The sequence below is a fragment of the Montipora capricornis genome, chromosome 6, assembly GCF_036669925.1.
Source record: "Montipora capricornis isolate CH-2021 chromosome 6, ASM3666992v2, whole genome shotgun sequence".
Taxonomy (NCBI): Eukaryota; Metazoa; Cnidaria; class Anthozoa; order Scleractinia; family Acroporidae; genus Montipora; species Montipora capricornis.
In genome coordinates this window covers 27,172,144-27,194,643 of record NC_090888.1, presented here as the reverse complement: position 1 = coordinate 27,194,643, position 22,500 = coordinate 27,172,144, and the positions used below count along the sequence as shown (strand labels likewise).

Sequence of the window (22,500 nt, the reverse complement as noted above, 5' to 3'; positions counted from 1 at the left end):
TTAAATATGTGTATTTACCTATTATCTTTGAAGTGCTTTCGTTTTCTAGGGTAAGTAAATACCGTATTTTATCCTCATCATTAAGGCTTTTGAAAACAACATCGTGTGTTGAAAGGAGAGAATGGAGCTCATTTCTAATGTTATCGTACCCTGGGCAATACATCAAGAAGTGCCGCTCATCTTCTATATAGCCTCTATTGCAGACTAAACACGTTCTTCCATCTACTGGGATTGGTGCACCTCTATTTTCGTATTTCCCAGTCTGTATTCGCAAGCTATGAACCCCCAGACGCAATTTTGTCATACTTATTCTATGTGCTGGGTTTCTGATAGTTTTGAGATAGTCTTCCAATTGGTAGTCGAATTTGACTTCTTTGTGTGTAAATTTCTCTCTAGAGCCTTCGGAAGTGTTGTTGCGAGCCTTCAGCCAATTTCGAATGTAGTCCTTTTTAAGCTGATTCTTTATGGAGGAACGAGCATTCTTAATGTGTAGTTGGCTTGATGTATTGCCTATAGAGTGCATTTGTATAAGGATATACATGGGTATACATGGGTATATAAGGGTTTACATGGGTATACATGGGTATATAAGGGTATACATGGGTATATAGGGGTATACATGGGTATATAAGGATATACATGGGTATATAGGGGTATACATGGGTATATAAGGGTATACATGGGTATATAGGGGTATACATAGGTATACATGGGTATATAAGGGTATACATGGGTATATAGGGGTATACATGGGTATATAAGGGCATACATGGGTATATAGGAGTATACATAGGTATATAAGGGTATATAGGGGTATATAAGGGTATACATGGGTATATAGGGGTGTACATGGGTATATGAGGGTGTACATGGGTATACGGGGGTGTACAAGGGTATACATGGGTATATAGGGGTATACATGGGTATATAAGGGTATACATGGGTATATAGGGGTATACATGGGTATATAGGGGTATACATGGGTATATAAGGGTATACATGGGTATATAGGGGTATACATAGGTATAGATAGATAGACAGATAGAAAACTTTATTTTACGGCTCTTCCGTACGTGGATTACGAACCAATCAGAGGCCGTTTTCCAGTTTTGGATAAACTCGTGTTTTGCGTGGCATTCTTTCGCTGTATGTGATTAGCTATTTACATATATTTTATTTGCCAGCGGAGAGGTCCGCTTAGCGAAAACCTGTGACCGAGGTCTTGAAAATGCGGCCTCGGGCAGCTTTTGTAAGACCGAGAGCACATCTTCGCTATACGGTCCAAGCCTTACATGTAGCTGTTAAACAACTTATTTATTTTTTCCCTTTCTCCCTCTCTCTTTCTCACTGAAATCACTTTTTAAATTGTTCTATTTCCACGCCTCTTGTCTAATAAAAAATCTGTTTTGAAACACTTACTTCGGAATCCGTATGTAAACGGATTCCGTGTCAAAAAATGGAATTTAAGAGCATTCGCAACCAGGGCTAGGATTCAGCCCGGATTACCTGACAAGACAGAAATATTCCGCCCGCTCCCAGAGCCAATCAGATTGCAGGATTCGCAGAGTTCCGCTCGCTCGCGCATTGAGAAAAAAAGATAAAAGTTATTCAATGCTGATTCTACTTCTACTTTCTCACTCTTCAACACTTTCGAATCCAGAAGAGACAAAAATTAAACGAAAAATCAAATAAAATACATATAAATAGTTATAATACTAACATTTACAATCAAGTAAATTAAATATCAGATATAAATAAATAAATAAATAAATAAATATATAAATAAATAAATAAATAAATAAATAAATAGTTAACATACTAATACTAATATATATAAATAAAAAAGTAAAATGGATTTAAAAACCTTTAAAATGATAAAAGTAAGTTCGAATTTGGTCAAGATATTCATTCAGACGCATTAAACTTTCACAGAAAGCAGAACAACCAAGTGATCTAACTACGACTGGTAGACAGTTCCAAATTGTTCTTAGGAAAAAGATACATAGATAAAAATCACAACGAGGCCTAGGTTGAATAGATGAATTGAATGAGAAACTTCTAGTAGATCGTACTGAATGTTGAAAATGTTTGGCAATGGGCAACGCAATGTTGTTATTGATTGCTAAATAAAATGTCTATAGGCGATGTCTTTTTCCTCTTGTTTCCAAAGATCTAACGACAATGAGTTCTGCATCTGAGTGACACTTGAATACCGGCCATAGTGCCCCTTTATAAATCGATCTACCCGACGTTCAACTGCTTCAATCTTTTCTATTTGTTTTTGCCTACAAGGGTCCCACACCGCTGAGCCATACTCTAAATGAGGCCTCATAAGTGTAATGTAAGCTGCACGCTTGGTGGCTTCTGGGCAGGGATACAAATTAAATTCCTTTGAACGAAACCAAGAACGAAACTAGCTTTCTTAACAATCCTGTCAATGTACATGAGAATTCCATCGTAGATCGCTAGACAGAAAACTCCAAGATAAGGGTGATGTTTTACTTCTAATAGGCCACTAGTTACACAGAATGTAGTTCGCATTTATTGAAGTTTTTTTCCTATGGACAGCCATCTTATAGCACTTAGAGGGGTTAAAATCCATTTGCCAATACTCAGCCCACGGTCCCAGTTCAGCAAGTTCACGTTGCAAGGTCAGCGCATCATGATGATCATTGATTGTGTGGCAGAGCAACGCATCGTCAGCACAGAGCCGTAAGATGCATTCCAGGCCATCTTGAATAGCATATTGATAAATAAGAGGAATATTAAAGGCCCAAGTACTGTGCCTTGTGGCACTCCAGATGTTTCAGTTACTGGCCTTGAGGATGCTCCATCTACCACCACGGTTTGTGCTTTCTATTTTTGAGCCATGCCTTAATCCAAACAGGAGTTTGGCCTTGAATTCCATAATACTGCAGTTTTCTAATTAATCGTTGATGGGAAGCTTTATCAAATTAATGCATTGCTGAAATCTGGTATTAACAAGTCTAGTTGTTTACCATTGTCAACATTCCGTGCCAGGTCTTCTTCTGTTAATCGGGGAACTTAAGAACTTAAGCAAGCGCGTTTTAGAGACGCGGACAGCAACCGGAAGTGAGCTGTTTTCCCTTCTCACTCGTCTTCACACAACCACAATTACATTACTAAGTATCTTTTCTCCATAAGAGATGATTGGTATAAAAATCTGGGAGACACCACTCTCCTGGCTCACGAAATGTTCTTTTCCGGTTGCCGTCAGCGTTTCAAAAACGTGCGTGCTTAATCTCCCTAATAACAAGTGGGTCGCGCAGGAATGGTTTTTACGAAATCCATATTAATTTGGATATAAAACGTTATGATTTTCAAGATGCGGTCCATAATATTCCTGTGGATTATGTTTTTATTTTTTTATATAATAGAGGGCAAACGGCCGGTGAACGGAAGTGGTTTTCGTTTCAGCAGAAATCCGATGGCGGGTGGGGGTGGGAGACTATTGATGATTTTTGTTTTGGTTTTTTCAGACGAATCTTTTATACAGTCAAACAAGCTCTTTCGGGCAATTCCACGATATGGTTTCCCAGTCCACAAAGCCTTGGTGTCGCAAAACATGTGGCCAGAAGATCCAAATACCCATCATGCACTGATAATTCGTCAAATACGATTCCCAGACTACTCCAGGTTTTCGTACAGGCTTTACAAAGATGTGCTTGGAGTGTGCATATCCACCACTACGGGAAGTAAGCATACCTGAATCGAAGCTTCATCGTTTCCCTAGATCCAACCCTCTGAGGTCCAATCGGTCAGTTATGGCGGACCGTGAAATCCAAAACTTACACTCAAAGTAAACAGCCTTTGGATAAAAATTAAAGATCAAAATTTTACCAGTCAGGTGTTACGCAAACACACTTTCAAAATCTGAAGAAAAAAGGAAGTAATTTTTTTTTTAAATCAAGGGGCACTTTAAAGAACACCTGAATTTAAACCTTTTTATGTCTTTGTTTCTTCCTTAGTAATATTCTCCGTAATATAAGACTAACTCGCTTCTTCACAAGTTCAACTTTATTTCCAGTGAAATAACTGATTGTTGTTTTTGTGTTCCTGTTGACTCCTCGATTGTTCTCTTCATAGGATGAGATCACAGCCTACGTGCGACTACGCCTTCTGTGCAAGCAGGATCATTCTGATAACCTTGCAGCATTCTCGGTTACCAGAACGCTTTCGTGCAATTTCCTTGCTGGGAATCATCAAAACAACTGGGCTTTTTCATGTTGCGTTGAAGTGTGACTGGACATAGTGTAACGCGCCTTTGCATGACCTAGCACTGCATTCTTCTATGAATTCCGTCAGCTGCTAAAATTTCCACCTAACCGACTGTTTGAGCCCGATTTTCGGACTGCTGCAGCTATTCGCTGTCTGCTATCATCAACGCTTCCTGCACGTGATCCTTTCAATCCAGGTCTCTGTCCAACACCTCCGTCAAAACCAACTGAGCAAGCAGTGACATGGGTTCCGCCACCATCCAAAGGTCCATTGGAGACATACCTTTTCCCACTTTCCCGACTTAAGCTTCGACTATTTGTCGAGTCTAAACTATTCGTTCTTGAAAGCGGAGCTCCAGTGGCGCGTTGAAGGGACAACAGTTTAGCCCGCGCTTCACCCAAAGCGTCGGTCAGCTCGAACCGTTCCTCGCACTCCCGACGCACAGTTTCTTGCAAAAAGGCTACCTAGAAAAGTAGAAAGAAACGGATGACACATTCAGAATGGAACTTCTCCCAAAGCAGAATTTGAAAGGAGGTTGACGTGAAAAGATTGTTTTATATTTTCTTTAAGCTTGAACTAGTGCAACGGACGCCAGACAGTCCAATAAAGGTGAAACAGATTCTGCTTATTAACTTACGCTCGCCTATCAACGCACTAACTAGAGCTTGAGAGAAGTAAATACGCAAGCACTCTAGCTTAATGTGCACAACTTTTCCGATGTGGCCTTAAATAGTTGTATATTCCGGCAGTGCAAACGGTGCCAGTTACCTCCTGTCTCCAGGCCTCCTTCTTAGCTTCCAGTTCCCCGACTTGTTTCTCGGCCTGTCGGAGCAAGTGATCAGATTCCTGCAGCTTGGTTGTTAATCTCTCAACTTGTTCAACTGACTCTGCTGACGGCTGGAGTGCACGATTCTCCATATCCACAATCTTAGCCTCCAAATTTTGTATAATGGACTTGCTAGCGTTTCGCGTTTGTTCAGTTTTCTCCTGAAAAGAAACAAAGTCGCTGTTAATCAATGGTATCGCGGTGGTGGGAGCACTCGCCTCCCATCAATATGGCCCGGTCAAGCTCCCGCAAGGAAGTTTCCAGATTTTTTGAAAAGAGATCGTCGGCTCTTTCCGCTCAGTTTTTACGAAAGGGTTTTTTTTTCACTTTAGCAACCAATCAGGAACGAAATTTTCTGCGCCCCGTCCGCTGGCGAACGGGGGTATCGAAAATCTTGTGGAGGCGATTTCTCGCTTCTTCTCCTCATCCCCGTCCCCCTTCGCTTGCTCTTTTGACTTCAGTCAAGGTTTTCGCGCGGCCATTAAATTCAAGTCAACCCCAGTGGAAAAACCGCCTAAAATTCCCCAAACCGCCTGCTAGGTATACGCAGGATAGATTAATGACTGATTGGGATCTTGTATTATACAACATTAATTAATTTTATGGAAAACCACTTCAGAGTTTTTAAAACCACTTCCGCACGTTGGGACAAAACAAGATAAACTTAAACTGAAATGTGACAGATTCCAAATGCAAATTCGTGAAGCTATTTTCCCCTACAAAAGAGGAAAAGATGAATATTGTTCTTTTTTTATCCCGACGCACGCAGTGTTTGAAAATTATTCTAGAAATAGCTTTGACAGTGAAAACAGCTCGATGGTAATTGCAAAGTAATGTTCACTCCCCCTACGTACTTACCTGAGCTTCATTTACAGCTTGCTCAAGCCGCTTAATCTCTTCACGGTGTTTCCGATTAAGTATGATGATGTCTTCTCTGAACTAAGAGCGAAAGAAAAAAACTATTGATTTCAAATTAGCCTGCGAACGCAGACGAATTTCCGACCGTCGTTCCTCTCCCCCGAAATATAGCGCCTGCAGACCCGAGCTGCAAAACGATTTTCGTGACGTTTACTATCTTCGTTTTCTTTTGGACTAATAACGTTGCATGAGAAAAAAGAGACGGACAGACGCTCTAAGCTCGAGCCGCATAAGTAGTTTGTGTTGTTGCGTGTTGGTTCTGGAGATTCATGAACCCAACTCTGATTGGCTAAGAATTTTTCGTGACAGAAATCGTTTGGCAGTTCAGGTCCACAGACGGTATTTTTCGGGGGAGAGAAACGATGGCCAGAAATATGTCTGCGTTCGCAGGCTGATTTTAAAAAGGGTGTGTTTAAGTTCTATGTTTAGCCTATCTTTAGTTACGTTAGTTCATTTTAATCCACTGATCTTTTGGACTATAGATATAATTCCTTGTCTTTATTTTTTACCGCGCACCGGCCGCTCAGTTTGTTGAGCACCGGGGTGCAATGCGGGAGTTCGTGAGTTCGACTCCCGCTGGACCAACACACAGGGTCGTTAAATTACTGAGGAGAAAGACATTGCTGCCTTTGTAATGAAATCTGCAAATGGTTAGACTTTCAAGTCTTCTCGAATGAGGACGATAAACCGTAGGCCCCGTCTCACAACCCTTCATTGTTCATAATCCTGGGACGTAAAGAGGTGGGCATGTAGTTCCCAGTGTTGGGGTCTGCCTTTTGTAGTGTATCATGGTTGGGAGGGTAAATGCTCTGAGATACAAGATACTCCAAGCAACTCAAAATTCCGAGGGTAAATAAAGATACGATATGATATGTAATATGAATTTGACCTACTTCAAGAGGACAGTTTCTTCACACGACCACACAAGCTTTACGCCTCAATCATCATCGTGTTTGATTAAAGGTTTTTACCTACCTACTTACTTACTTACTTACTTTCTTTCAAGAGTTGGAAATATTGTAAACAAGGAATAAGGGAGGATGGGGTAGGGGATGAATTGCATTTCTTCGAAAGCGCACCATTTAAAGAATATAGTAGTGACAAGGAGCGATAAAAACAAGAACACTGCAAAACAACAGGCGTAATAAGCAAGATCAATAGATTTGTATGCTTGTCTATTTCGCTGTCGTCCAACTTTAAACTATGCGAAACGCTGGAAATATGCAGCTTATGGCGAGGCAAACGTTCACAGATATCTCCAGAAATGAAAGTAATAAGCCTTTTTCGATATATTAAAATTCAGTTTGAAAGAGAGGTTTAGAGGACACAGACAAAGGAAAGTGGTGAAATGTAAATATTTTTCACATTCACTCCAACGTGTTTCTATTGTTTTTGTTCTCACTGCCTCACTATCAAGCTGAATATTTGATATTTCGAAAAAATCGTGTCTCGGAATACCGACAATTAACGGCACAAAGTGTTCCCCAAAAGGCTTCTCCTCAAGTAAGGATAAACTGTAGCATTTATACCCTGACCTGAAAGTAACGCTAACCTTTACCCCAACCTTAATTTTAGAAACAGGTATAGGAATTGCTTAGACTGAAAGGGACAATTCGTGTCAAAATAGACCTATTTACAGTTGTGTGCTTAGTTACCTGGCCTTTAAATGAAAGTGAGGCTGGTGTTGACGCTGTCATGATACAGACCTCCCTCCTTTTCTTATGTTAATGATGTTGTCATGCTAATTAGTAAGTATTTACATAAGAAAAGCAGTGAGGTTTCTATCAAAACAAGGTCAACTCCAGCCTCACTTTCATTCATAGGCCAGGTAGCTAAGCATACAACTATAAAATGGGCTATTAGGCTTCCATCCAACTTCCTGCATTTCTGGACACAAATGTTGGCGTGTGATGAGACCTTTTTCATTGTGTGATATGTACAGTGTATATAAAATTTCATCTATTTGAGATGCGGCCGTGCCATTCTAAGTAAAAGTGATCGTCGCAGTTAGAAAGAATCCTGAAAAAATCCAGGCTCCACCGGGACTCGAACTCATGCCCCGACGTGCGATTACGCTTTGCTTGGTCTACTGACCAACTGAGCTATCAAGCCGACTGGGAGCTAGGGCCCGTTACTCGAAAGTCCAGAAACTTCTCGGTGAAACAATAGGCCATTTCCGAGTTCATGTCTGCCTCCTCTTCAAGTTTAAGTACGAAGTTTTTCTTATGAAAATTAGTTTTCATTCATACGTAAAGCAGAACTAATTACCATCACAAAAACCTCGCTCTTAGACTCGCTTTGAAGAGGAGGTAGACATGAACTCGGAAATGGCCTATTACCTCTGGCTGTATTTCAAGTGGATGTCAGTTTTACACAGGGCTTTTCGGGCTGGAAAAGCTTTTAGAATTTTCGAGAAACTGGCGTTTGATGATTTGCAAGTTCGCATCATACCCCGTAATAGGAGAGTGTGTGATCGGTGAATGCCTTAAAATGTACAGACCCATCATACCAGGTTCTGTTCTTAACAATAATATTTCTTAGTATAAATACATAGGTGATTATACAAAATCGCGCGCTCTCATCGGCTCGCTATCTCGGATTATCAGCCGATAATCACCTCGACGGACGAAATGGCTGCCAGTAGTCGTTTTGCCACTGTAAGTGAAAATGATTTCGCGTTGAAATGTTCTTTTTTTCTCTTTTTTGAAATAATCACCTGTGTATTTATACTAAAACAATTATTCGCCTCAGGCTCAATGATTATCGGTGAATATTCACCGATAATCACTTCGCCTGTTAATTAAAGAACAAAAAAAAAAGCTCTATAAAATGAGTCAGTTTACTTTGTCCTGAGCCGCTTTAGCTTCTTTTTTCCAAGCAGCGAGTTCTTCAATGTGTTTCCGCTGTTCGTCGTCCATTTCCTTCAAACCAAACAACACAGTTATTAAACTGTAGCAAATGATCCTCTGCGCGACAGACTAGTTCCAAATTTTATTTTGGCCCGGTTAACTCGGACATTCTCGAGCGCTGTTCTTTTTTTTTTCTGAGAACGAAGGCAAGGATATGGCACCATTTTTTCCCTGATCAGAGAGAAGGATCCAATTCAGCATCATAATAAGGAAGGTTTGAAACTCCGTCACTCTCTTTGTTCTTGTTGGGGATGTGAAAGTACCCCAACTAGGAAAAAAAGGACACTTTTATAACAATTGAACGTTTCGGAAAGTGCCGTACTCTCTTCAATTTGCGGATACACTATACAAGCCTGGGGATTTAACGAGGTGCACGTCACGTAGGTGTACGAGGGTTCGCGAAGGAGCTTGTCAAACTGGTTTTGGACAAACCCAAGATGGCGGCATTGAGCATCTGGGATTATAATGAGATGCCGACCATATTAGTATATGTAGGACTTTTAACAAATAATGTGGAATGATTGTTTCATGAGGTTGTAAGAGAGACTTGTTTTTCTTGTATGCTAATATCTTCCCCTCACAATTTGAACCTTTGTTCGGACTCCCGAGGGACACGTTTTTTGGTGAACGTTTTGAAGCCATTCAAAAAAACTCGCAGCACGTGTTTTATCGGGTTTAAAAACATGAAGCGTAAACACTACTGCTCGTTTCTTTATTCATTACATCGCTGTTTCTCAGCAATGGATACTCGATGGCCGTTGAAACGTGGTCAAAGAGAAGTGACTGATGCTGGAGAAGTGATTTTATTGCCGAGATGTGAGGTAAGCTAAAAATTTACTTTCCAGCCTTTCCTTTATTTATGTACGAGTGTATGACAACCCGGGAAGCTGAGAAGTCGCTAAATCGCGTTAAATCAGGCAAATAACTGAACAGAAAGCGAGAGTCACCAGGACAATAACGTAAGGCTTTTTGTTGAGAACTTTTGCATCTAAATATCTTTTTTAGTATTTGTTATCGGGATTGTCATACAAATCCTTAAACTTCTTCCCCTCCGAACTTGGGCCACTTGTGGATGGCTAAGGTCACTGAAGGTCAACGTTTGAGTCAACTCGTTTTACCGGTGCAACGACCCATTTTATCTTTTCCAATGTTTCTTTTATTGGTGGTAGTGTGGCCCAGTGGTTAGGGCGCTTGCCTTGAGATCCGGAAATCCTGGGTTCAAGACTCGCTCTGACCACTCGTTGAATTTGATCCTGGTAGTCCCTGGTTCAACTTCCCAGCCGCACTTGTAAATAGCCAACTAGTTTGCCTCCAGCCAGTTGGGATTCTTAACAGTTGTTGTTGTTCTGTTCTGTCGTTTCGTTGTGTTTCATTGGCCCTGAAAAGCCCCTATGGGGAGCGGTCAATTAAGTATGTATTGTATTGTATTATTGTATTGGTGTATTTCGATCCAAGGGATTAACACTTAATTGTTATAAGAGGCGTTTGCAGTCAAAGGTTCTTCATTCAGAGTCAAGACTCACCATCGTCATTGCGCGATTTGCACAGAAGTTTTCAGAGCAAAAATGGCAAGACAAGAACGATTTGAATAAGAGGAAATCTCAGGATTTGAACTTATACAAACCACGGAAGCGTGGGAGTGAGAAATAGAGAACGTGGTTGATTCCTCAAGTGGGATGATTACTTAACGATCAGGTCAGTTTCAATAATTTCAATAGTTATTTTATTTGAGTATTGCCGTTTTTTTTTTCCTTCAGTGCCGCTTAGCTAAGTAATGGGTCACGTTTAAGATTTCGAGATAAAACCAAATTTTCTCTCTTTTCATAACCAATCGAGTACTTGAGATTTCATTTCATTAAATTTTTTGCAACCTGAGCCTTAAGATTTCCTGTCTCCGATGACTTAAACAACATAATTTGTAAGCTGTGTACCGCATTTCTCTTTGGGAATCATTCTAAGTAATTTGCTGACACGGAGAACTAATATGCAAAGCAACAGCAAAGCAGATTACAAAAGTTATTGTGAGACTTGTAAGTATGCGAAATTTTCAGCAGAGTGATGTTTTTCATTTCTTTTTCAAATTGCAGTAGTTTGTGTGCTTTTAAAGACAATTTCGAATACACAATCCAGTGTTTAATTTCTCAACACGCGCTAGTAAATATTCTGCGTTAGTATGAACTAAATTCTCAACTGATTTTCTAATATTTTAAACATTCAATAGTTTCAAAATTTCGTATTCAAAGTTTAAAGATTTTTTTCATTCCACAAAGTACCGAACGTTATGAAGACATAGCGTGCTAGGCTCTTATTAACTTGATTAAACCTACTCAAGACTATTTAGATGGATGAGGATACTAATAACGTGAAGTGAAAATTGCGCCATGTGTAAAAAGGCGTTTCGTTAGCAGCCCGCAGAAGAACAAACAGCTGACACAGAACTTATGACCCGCATTGCCGTGGTAAGATTCAGAAATAATTTTCTTTACTCAATATACAAAGAAATCGGTCTCTTTTGTTATCCTTATTTGCTCTTTCACTAACTTATTTGTCGGGGTTCTGTTTTCTCTCTCTTACAGGTTTGTCACGAGCATCATCCAGATACAGATTAGGAGCAAAGCTTTATAGTTTGTATATATTTTAATAAAGGATTGAACCCTCTTATTAAACATAACTTTGTCTTTGCAAATCAGTGCATATTTGCAAGTAAAAACGTGGATGAAAATGGAAACAGTTATAATCATGAAAGATGTGATCACTGCAAAAGTTTAATAGCCCTTATAGGAGTTATCAGCGGTTTTGCTACACGAACGAGGCTAAGGGGTCATTTTGCATTGAATTGACCCTTAAGTCTCTTTTGCATGTAGTTTCAAACAAAAGAAAATGTGCCTGCAGGCTCAACTCCAATAAGGACCATTGAAAAACTCTTCGACAATTATTTCTAACTACGGCGAGTGTTTTTCAATGACCCTTTGTTGCTCCGTTTTTCATCCCATTCGCCGAATTGAAAAGGCAGTGTAATGTTTTTTTTTTTAATTTTTAAATCTGAGGGTTTAACTATTTTATAAACAGCCTTTGTTCTTATTGTTTGTAAATATTTCAATTCTGTAAGTCCTCGTTTGTAAATACCAAGATGAAAATATATTTTTTAATTGCTTGAAGGAAAACGTGTCATTGGTGTTCAATATTGTATGTGAGAAACGGTCATTCTTCCACTCGCTAACAAATAGTTGATGAATCATTGTCCGTGACCAGTGTTCATTTTGTAACGGTGACTACAAAATGCAATGGAGTTGATGCCAAAATTTCTTCTCGTTCGTGAAATAAATGTTGGAACCATTAGTTCCCCAATTATGACTTCTATTCCATTTTCATCAGTTGTTATTTCAACTTTGCGACGGCCTCCTTTATTCATCTTATCCCAAAGTTCATGCAGTAAGGTTACGATTTTGTTGTCAATTGCAGTCGTTGCAAACGGTTTGTTAAAGCGTCCATCTCCACAGCAAAAAATCTGCTGTTCGATCCGGCATTCGTTCCAACTCTGAATTGAAATAATTTTTCCATTAACCGGCCTTACTCGTGACGGTGTCCATTTTTGGCTGTATCATAAGGATGAAAAACAAACCGGTTTGACGGGTTTTTCTAGTCTACAATATTAAGGAGACCCTTTTGAATTGGCCATCATCTTGAAAACTGGTTTGGTATGGTATTTCTAACCAAGCCTTAAACACGTTTCAACTCGATGAGAGGTCCCTGTTGGGGTGCAACGCGGAGCTCCGGGCAACCCCGAGGAACTTCGAGCAAAAAGGTTCTGTGCCACTAAACCTTATAAATGAATAGAACGATCTCAATGTACTCATTTCTCATCAATCTTTCATTGAGTTAAGATGGGAAGAGAATGATGCACTGTTGTCAATTCTGTAAGAGAGCATTTAAGCGTAAGTTCAGAGATCTAGACGGTTTTCTGTTTAGTCCATAAGGAGCCAATAATAGTTAAGTTTATAGGTGTCTCTGGGGACAGCTGAAACGCACTATTTAACCGAAAAACCGATCTACCCACGGAATTTGTCCTCGCACATTCTGCAAAACCTTGTACCACAATCGTTTCTCTCTCAAAAAAGCATTTATTTATACTTGTTCAGTTTGTTTAGTCTTTTCCTGGTTTCCTTAGTCTAGATAAAATCTTCAACCAACTGGTCAGTTGCATACAGATGATCGTTTTTGCAAAATAACATAAGCAATTCCACTTTCTTTTTACGTTGGGATGTTCTCCGATTTGTAACATTGTATGCTTCGAAAATGCGTCGCCGCGTCCCCGGGTTCTCACGTCCCCTGTCCCCGCGTCCCCGTCCCACTTTTCGACACAGCCAAAAACATCCAAGCGGAAAAATTCTACAAAACCTGGAAAACGTCTTGAAAAACTCTTGTGTACTAGATTGCGCATACTGATAACTCCTTCGCCAGCCTAAAAACAATTTACACAATCAGTTCACAAAACAACAAATCTTGACGCGCCTCGCCTCAACGCTGCAAGAACGACATGGATTTTTCCACGCCAGCAGCAGGATTAATCTTGTTCACAATAACACGATTTATTCTTTTACAAACATTATTTACATTTCCCTTTTGTCTTACTCGCGAAGGCAATGTTCACTTCTATCGAGAATGCTTTTTTCATAGATCGTTTCAAAACAACTTTTTTGGATTTTGCCCCGATTATGTATTGTCGTTCGTTTGTTTAAAGAGAACTACTTCTCACAAATATCACATTGTGATAAGCGTTCTCCATTAATTCAGTAAAACGTTTGAAATGTTTGTTGGTGTGTGTTTATTGACTTAACCGAACCGTTCTGCAAATCTCAAGTGTTTTCCATGACTTAAAATTCAGAACCATTTTAAAGAAAGTCTTGTGAGATATTTTGCCTTCTCCATCGAATACTGCATGCTCACAAGTGAAGTCCATAAGCCTTAGTTTGTCGAGGCGTGTGGTTCAGGCCCCCTTTTGTGTTTGTGCACTCGTTGTGACGAGAGTTGTGTTCTTAAATAAAACTGGGCCTGTTTGTCGGCCTCTTCGGCGTGAAATGGTTTTATTTCAAATTAAGAAGCTCTTCGAGAACTACTCTACTTGTCTTCGAACAATTTGATGAAGATACTGGTGTCGAGTTTTATTACAGCTCATCAAACTCATGCTAACTTCAATGTAGTTTTCATTTTATTATAGTTACGTATGCAGCCATTTGTGTCAGTGAAATAAACTGTTTTCCACATTAATAAAATTAATGCCTGGCGTGATTGATGTGTCTTGTGCGGGCTTGCCAAGGTATGCTCTCAAAACCCCTTTTGTTGTCCTTCTGTTCAGATTTTATCCATTTGTCGCCAACACAACCAGTTTTACACTCTTTTCCAAAAGTTAATGTAAACTGATGTCTTTGCTTTCTCATTGGTCGTTTACCTTTATATTTGGGATACCATCAGGATGGCTGGGCGGAACCGTAACAGAAGCACAAAACACACATCTCTCATGAATACAACCTCATTAAACATTCATCCAGATTAAAAATCCCACAGATACCTATATGCCCGGCATCTCAATATAACGCCTAAAGCTCATTGCCGCCATCTTGAATTTGTTCAAAATCGGTTTGACCAGGTCCTTCTCGGTCAACACTCGTGGCCATTTCTGAAACTGACAGTCCCTTTTTTATTCAATTTACACGACGTACAATCTACTTCAGACATTTTAAAGGTAAAGGGAAGATTCAGAATAGGCGAGGCAAAGAGTTAAACCCTGATCGATGGCTCCTCATTGTAGTCTCTGATACCCACTAAACTAACGAGTCAAGCTCACGGAAAGTCGAATTTTTAGAGTATTGACAAAATGGTACTCAGGAAAACAAGTGAAAGCTAACCATCTTCAAAGTGGCTTTTAAACCTTAACACTGTAGATCAGCGCGGTTTAGCTTAGAAACGCTATTTCTTGTTGAACTAAAGCTCTAATTCTGCCTGTTTTCATTCTTTTTACAGAGGTAAGCTTGTCATATTAAGTTGGGATATTGCGTCGTGTAATCGTTACGCAATGTCCAATGTCATTTTAAGGGATGGCCGCGAGTGTTGACTGTCCTTCGCGAGCCCCTTGTACACCAACGTGACTTGCGTCTCGTTAAATCCCCAGGCTCATAGCCGCCATCTTGAATTATGCCGAGTGGCCGCCATTTTGAATGAATTGTCCCAGTCATCCGTTACATACCACTCAAAATAAAACCTTAAAAGCTACCAGCTGAGCCACCCGAATATATCTCTTTGTCAAATAGCATATTATTAACCGAGGATATCGAAACTTTGCGAGTAAAAGAAAAATACCTTTTGAAATCCATCTGTTAACTCTTTCCAGAGATTGTTTTTCTCTTCAAGAAACTGTGCTTCCTTTTCTTTCACAACCTTGTCAAGCTGAAACGGGACAATAAACGTAACGCCAGTCAATAATATAAACACTTCATTTAAGTCCATAGGTTATAATGTGGAGATAAGAAGTCAACTCAAATACTGGTGTTCGGCTTTTTCTTTATAAGAGGGAAATTCCAGGCAAAGTTGTCGAGCAAGTTGAGTAGAGAACATTAACAAACTACATGTATATCCACTCAAGAGAAAAATTCGAGTTTCATTCCTGAACAAAAGCAACAACGATTTAACCAAATGTTAAGCTTTAATTCATTTAGATCACCTGTGATTTTGAGGCTCCTACCACTTGAAAATAATAATCCACTCAAAAACACGCATCCGTAAAAAAAGCAAACGATTTTTTCACAGAAAGAACTTCTTCCACCAAATTTGAGCTACTCGTTGAGCTACCTTTTTTGTCGAGCTGCAAGATGTCTTGTTAAAAACGTGAAAGCTCTTGACGCGTTGATTCAATTCACAATACCGCTTCGCCTGGCACCATGCAGGTCGATCCAAGTTTTAAGCTTTTCATGAGAAAAATCCTTTGCTTTTCCTCTTATCACTCAAATATTCACCTTCCGGAGTATGTACAGTAGTTCTTCATTCTTTATAGCATTTTAGCGAATGCAAGGCGAATATACTAAAAGACAAACTTTGAAGAAGACGAAGTTGTTTAACCAACTGAATGTGGAAGCGATGCGTTCAACCAATCAGGAGCGAGTACTTTTGGCGCTCGACCACAAGCAAAAATTAACCAAAAAAAAATGCCCTCTTCATTGACCCATCAGCATTCAGTAATTTTGCCCTGTATGTTATTATGATAATAACTGAAAAAGTGTCTGACAGTTTGGTTTTCTTTTTTAATGTTGACGGTTTCGTCTTCATATTGTTTTACAAATGCCCAAATTTTTAACCTGGTCATACAGCTTGGTTTTGAGAAAAAGGCCTTTGAAATGTCTAGTTTCCAGTCCCCCGTCCAGGAGCTCCGTCACTATATTTAGCATTTTCCCCTGATTTGCATTTATCTGTTAGGTGAAATTACATTTTACATCAATTGAAATGATTAACACTTCACAAGAGACATCCTGTTGCTTTAATTTCACATATTTCAAAAACTTGATCATTTTCTTCGGAAAACTGTGGTAAGACACCTTAAATGCAAGTTCAGAACATCACTCGAGCCAAAAAATCACGAAATGCACTCACGCTCGTACGCTTTTCTATTCTTATGTCATTTTATGGCTGGACATAAGTGTGCTCTAACTGTCGATCAAACACAAACATCTACCTTGCTCGACCACGCATCTGCTTCTTCCATCTTCTTCTTAAAGCTTTCTCTCAGTTGCTCTATGCGATTATGATGAGCAGAAATCATCATATCTCTTTCCTGCTTCAGGGAAGTCACTTCATCTTTAGCTTTTGTCAAGGACTCCTTTAAAGCTCCCATTTCCACAGCTGTGTTTGTACTTTTTTCTTCTTCATCACTTTCTTTTTTTGTAAATTCTGCAATGCGCTCCTCAAGGTTTTTACAGTTATCAAACAACTGCTGAATTTGATTCTCTTTCAAAAGCAAGTTTTCCTCTTTCTTATCTATTTCTTGATGAAAGGCTTTTGCTTGACTCTGTAATTTTTCTTTATAACTGTTTAAATCATTGGAATTGGACCTGTCAAGAAAAAAGTACGTAAACGATTTATCTTGAAATTACATTGAAAGGTTTTAAGGAGACCGCGTATGTCAGAGCCAGTAAGACGTTCACAATGTGGAATAAATCGTGTCCAAAGTCTTGAATTTTGGTTTTGTTGTAAAAAATGCCTATGTTCTTAACACGGGACACGTGTTTTTCTAAATTAAAAAAAAACTATAACATTCGCATTGCCACTACATCGTCCGTGCCTCAGCATACAAGAATAGGGAGCTTAAGGACGCGACGCTTTTGAGACGCGGTCGGCAACTGGAAATGAACATTTCGCATGCCAGGACAGTAGATTTTTAACCTAATCAATGGAGCAATATAAAGGCGGTAGTGACAAGACAAGTTAAAATGGGTAACAGCTCACTTCCCGTTGCCCTCTGCGGCTCAAAAACGTCGCATGCTTAAAGGGCCCATAGACGGATTTTTCGCGCGTTGCTAAGGAAATGAAATGTTACTTTCGGTGACTCACGTCATCATATCGTGAGCTGACCAGAAAACCCACTCACAAGCAAAAATCACCACACGAACAGTTGTTTGCATGGAAGGTTTTCCCTCGTCCTCGCGCTCGTTCTCAGATCAACTGCGCATGCCTAAAAGAACTGACTTCCGGTTTGAGAAAAAGCCAAATTTCTGGCGGTCTTTAAATTGAATTATTTTTTAATATAGCAAAGCTTTGATTTTTTCAAATCGTCTTTTTGAAAATGTTATGGGTATTTCAGTACGTTTATCTCTTTAAAAAGAACATTTTTCAAAATAAAAGGAAACCCATGCTTGGCTGGATGCAAAAACGAATAAAAATTATCAAACCATTGATTAAATACCCAAATTGTGTAGCTCGTAGAGAAATTAAGCGTTTTCTTTTATTGGTCACGTGACCACGGGCGTGACATGATGACGTCATATTTAGGATCATTGGTCTACAACAGTTGGAAACTGACCAAAATAATGCCAAATTCTCTCAAATTACTTAACCATTACATCCTTAGCAAAGCACCCCAAACAACACGTCAGTAGGCCCTTAAATTTCCTACTATGTTGAAATTACTCCACGAGCATGCATTGGATATGAAACGGTAAATAGTCAACAAGGCCTTTAACGCTGAGTTGGCTATAACCCAACAAGACTGCATGGAATTGTTTTACGTAAATTCATTGAAATCTGATCTGTTTCAATTTCATAAAACCCCCGCCGCCACCACAATCAATTTCCATATAACATCATACGGTACATGAGCTGAGTACCAAGATGCAGTGAGACAATCAGAACGCTACAAACGCAACATCCCGGATAATTGAAAATTTAACACGCCCGAAGGGCATATTTACCTCGAGGTGCGGGCCACGGACGAAAGATGAACCACACGTAGGGCCATAGGATTTGAATTGGGTACAACATTGAGTTAGCCGAATTGGTCTATTGCACAAAAGACTTACTTCACGAGTTCTTTGTAACATATTATTTCACTGTTGCATGAATCATTCTGTTCCTTTGCTCTCTGCAAGTCTTTTTCTTGTTCGATAACTTTCCTTTCCAGATGGACGCATTTTGCCCTCATCTCCTGAGCTAAAGCTTCAGATTTGCTTAAGGCTTCCTCCAATCTCTTCTTTACATTCTCACACTGCAAACATCAGGGTACATGTAACCGAGAAAAATACATTCAATGGGGAACATTAGATGGGGTCATAAAAAGGGAAATGACAACAATATTTTTAAACAGCTTGCTGGATGTGTTAAAAGTTTGTTTTAACCTTTTTATTGATGCCTTTTCCGACTAAATATACATGTACTTATAGTCTAACGACATTTGTATGGAATTCTGTGTGATCTTTGACAGCTCATTTCCCTCGAACCAGAGGCCTGTTAATTGGAAAACAGTACTGGACAAAAAAATAACGACTATCATCCCCTTAAGTTTAAAGTCTCAGTTTTCCTTCATTTGGCGTTTTAAGAAGAAAAAGTGTAAACCATTTAGGGAAGAGGCACAAAAAACTTTCCTCAAGCAGAAAGAAATTAGTGCAAATCTTTTATTAGATAGATATGGAACACCATGTATGGTCTTTGCGGCATACCTGGTAGCATTTGTACACTACAATTAAATGAATGAAATTAAATGAATGAAAAACTTAGGAATAATCATTGTATGCTCTCTCGCTTTTTCACTTACCTTCTTTAAATTGTCCATTAGCCCATGATTTTCCTCAGTGAATTTCTTGCATATGAGAGATGCATCGGTTGAAACATTTGCAATGTGTTCTAAAACAACTCGATTATTTTCTTGAACAAATAGTTTCAAATTATTCAGAGCTGTCCTCTGCATTTGAAGGTCCACCTGAGATCTTGAAATAAACTTTACAAGATCATTCATTTTTGACTGTGTTTGAACTAGTTTGTTTTCCATGCCATGCAAATCAAACTTTAAATCATTGTTCTGGTTTTTTAGCTCCTCAATCTGTTCTTGTTTTGAGGTCAACTCTACCACCAGAATATTTGTCCTACAAATTTAAAAAAGGGGAACAAGAGCAACAACATCAGATGTACAGCTGTATTCATCAATCACACCAGTAAAAGGGGGCATAGTTTTTTAGTGGATGTAGGGGTTGTTAACCCACTGATTCTTAAACCACCCACAATTGACGGGTAAAATTGTCTGGCATTTGACACAGTAAAATCTTAAGTCTCACTCGTAGACGTCAATGGGCTAAATTGCCCGTGTGACCAAATATTGAATTCTCATTTTTCTTTAGATTTCAAAACTATGTTAACTAAACACTAAGTGACCAAAATTTTAAGCCTTGATTTCAAAAAGACACCTGTTCATTTTAATAACTAGAATTTTCCTATTTTTTGTTAATGGTTCGTCATTATTTACTTTAAGATCTTGAGAGAGCTGGAGAGAGCTGGATCGAGGAGAAAATGATGTTAAAGACTCACTAGTTTATGAAGTTAATTATGTATTTCAGTTACAGAATTAATATGCAGAACAGGACTATTGGGCTTTCAGACTTTTGAACTTTCGTTTTTCATATACACAGTATAATAAGCTGCATTTGGACCCTGAAGTTTTGAGCCAGTTAGCCTTTGAAGTCACTTTTCCCTGGTTCCAGCACTATGTTGTCCAATTTGTCTGTTTTGAACTCCAGTAATGGCGGACTGTGAAATCCAAAATTTACACTCTAAGTAAACAGCCTTTGGTTAAAATTCAAATCTCAAAATTTTGTCTGTCAGATGTTACAAAATGTAAGCAAACACACTTTCAAAATCTGATGAAAAAAAAGGAAATGATTTTTTCAAAGGAAAAAACAACAACAACAACAACAGCAACAACAGATGCATCCATCAATCACACCATTAAAGGGGACTTTTTTTTTTGTTAGAGGGTTGTAAAATTTATTAACCTTTTCCAATCGGCAAGAGTGACTTTTATAGGTTTTTACTCTCCCCTAACCCCAGACAATTTTACTCGTCAATAGGGGCTCCCTCCGCCCAGTTAACTGGGCTCTGGTACAGTCATGTTACTGCCTTAAAACCACCTTGATCAGTAGTTGAATGTCAGTCGCAGTGTTACGGCTGAAAATAGCACAGCAAATGCCCCCCCCCCCCCCCCAACTAAGTTTGTGGTTAAAATAATGTTCAACAACTACAAAAATAGTGTTCAAAAAAGTGTGAGTTTGCTATTGTTAGTACACTCCTAAAAATTAATGCTTTGATATGAATAATTATTACCAGTCTGAGAGCAATTTAATGCTGAAGCAATAACACAACACTTTCTTATATTTAAGAAACGAAATATATGTGATTCATTCATTACATACTGTATATCATTTCATTCGTTGTTTCATTCATCACGGGAACATTAGAGCCCACAATTGACAAATGACCAGCTCCAAACATCAGAGGCTTCATATCTCTGTTGGTTGGAGGGTCAAACTGGCATCGCGAGGTCACGGGTTCAAACCCTGTTGATGTCCTGAAATTTTCAGGCTTATCTAGTACGCAATTGCTTAAATTGCATTCATGAATGCAAGGATCAGAACGTCATTTCGTCAACTGGGAGTGTCCTTAAAGGCATTTGAGGTGCAAATGGGTTAATTAGTTAAGGTTATCAACATTGTAATTTGCCTCATGCAAATTGTAAATTATTGTGGATAGGTATTTTTGCCAATACCTTTGCTCACTCGCTTGCAATGCCCTTGACAGTTTATCACTTTCCTCCTCCATACTTGCCACTTTAATCTTAAGTTGTTCCTCTCGTTTAATACTCCCTTTATAATACTCCATTTGCCTCTCAGCCTCCCTCACTCTTTCTTCCAAAGCTTTCATTTCATTGTGAATAAGGTAGCTCACACCACAGAACTGACATACAGTATCATCTCTCTTCATCTGTTGAATTTCTTTAGGGAGGGGGTGCTCAGGAATAAATCGTCCAATTGATTGGTCTTCCATCATGTGAATTGAGATAATGGTAACTTCTGGAAAACAAAATGACTAGCACACGTGGTCTGAAATAGGAAAACAAAACATAAAAGGTAAAAAGTTCTTGACTATCTCATGCAAATTCAAGTGAAGAGTCGAGTACCTCTGGGAATAGAATACCAGCAGTCCATCTTTTGTCACTTAGTTAGTCAAGCGCAAGGAGAAGGGAGGCAGGAAAAAATGACTGCACGAAATCGGGATTCAAGGAGGAGTGAGCTAAAACACTGGGCATCAAGATTATATTGGACGGGGGGATTAGGTAATTAGATTTGGAATTCATATTAAAAAATTGATCAGCCGTGAAAGGTCAAATTTCCTGTCCGTAGTCCCTCTATTCACTCACTCCTCCTCAAATCCAGATTTTGAGTGGCCATTTTTTTCATGCTTGGCTAACTAAGTGATGAAAAAGGGTCTGCTTGAAGTCTACTCTGGGAAAGCTTATCAGAACCTCATCAATCAAACATCAACAGGGCATTTCACATGTTCACTGACACGTTGGACAACATGTTTGGAGATAGCATTTGTTAGCACCCATTGAACAACAAAATGCCAAAAAAAAAGTTGGCAAAAGTTTTTAATTTTCTATATTTCTGTACAATTCCTAAATGGTCATTGGTGCTCTCTACTACATATAGTCGCCAATGCTTACTCAACTTAAGTGTGATAAGTTTCAAGTTTACTTTAAATTAAATTTCATTTTATTTCCCCCTTAATGTACAGTATCAAGCTTATTTGTTTCCCTGATACAGGTACATGTAGCTTACAGTGTACCATGAATAGAAGAAAACAGGAGAGCGCAAATTTTTTTTTATGTCATGCAAGGATCGAAACCATGGGTTGGATTTCTGTGGACAAGATAAGACTAAGTTTCCAGAACTCAAACTAGTGCTAATGGTAAAATGTTGCGGCCTATTGGAGTCAATCCTGTGTACAACGGTCACCCTTGGGAAATGGTAAGGTGACATCATATACAGGGTCACCAATATAATTATACGGGACGTCAGT

The 22,500-nt window shown here is 39.1% G+C and overlaps 1 protein-coding gene across 1 annotated transcript in view; it reads right to left on the bottom strand.

The window, feature by feature from the left end:
• Positions 1 to 4,023: 4,023 nt before the first annotated feature.
• Positions 4,024 to 22,500, bottom strand: part of LOC138051880 (uncharacterized) — a 21,352-nt gene continuing 2,875 nt past the window's right edge. The window contains exons 2-10 of the mRNA XM_068898173.1: positions 21,188 to 21,521; positions 19,187 to 19,514; positions 18,456 to 18,640; positions 16,616 to 16,991; positions 15,250 to 15,336; positions 8,827 to 8,904; positions 5,924 to 6,004; positions 5,008 to 5,226; positions 4,024 to 4,703 (exon numbers count right to left, since the gene is read on the bottom strand). Coding sequence (XP_068754274.1) covers positions 4,323 to 4,703; positions 5,008 to 5,226; positions 5,924 to 6,004; positions 8,827 to 8,904; positions 15,250 to 15,336; positions 16,616 to 16,991; positions 18,456 to 18,640; positions 19,187 to 19,514; positions 21,188 to 21,468 — 2,016 coding nt within the window. The 5' untranslated portion in view covers positions 21,469 to 21,521 and the 3' untranslated portion in view covers positions 4,024 to 4,322. The remainder of the gene's footprint in view (positions 4,704 to 5,007; positions 5,227 to 5,923; positions 6,005 to 8,826; positions 8,905 to 15,249; positions 15,337 to 16,615; positions 16,992 to 18,455; positions 18,641 to 19,186; positions 19,515 to 21,187; positions 21,522 to 22,500) is intronic.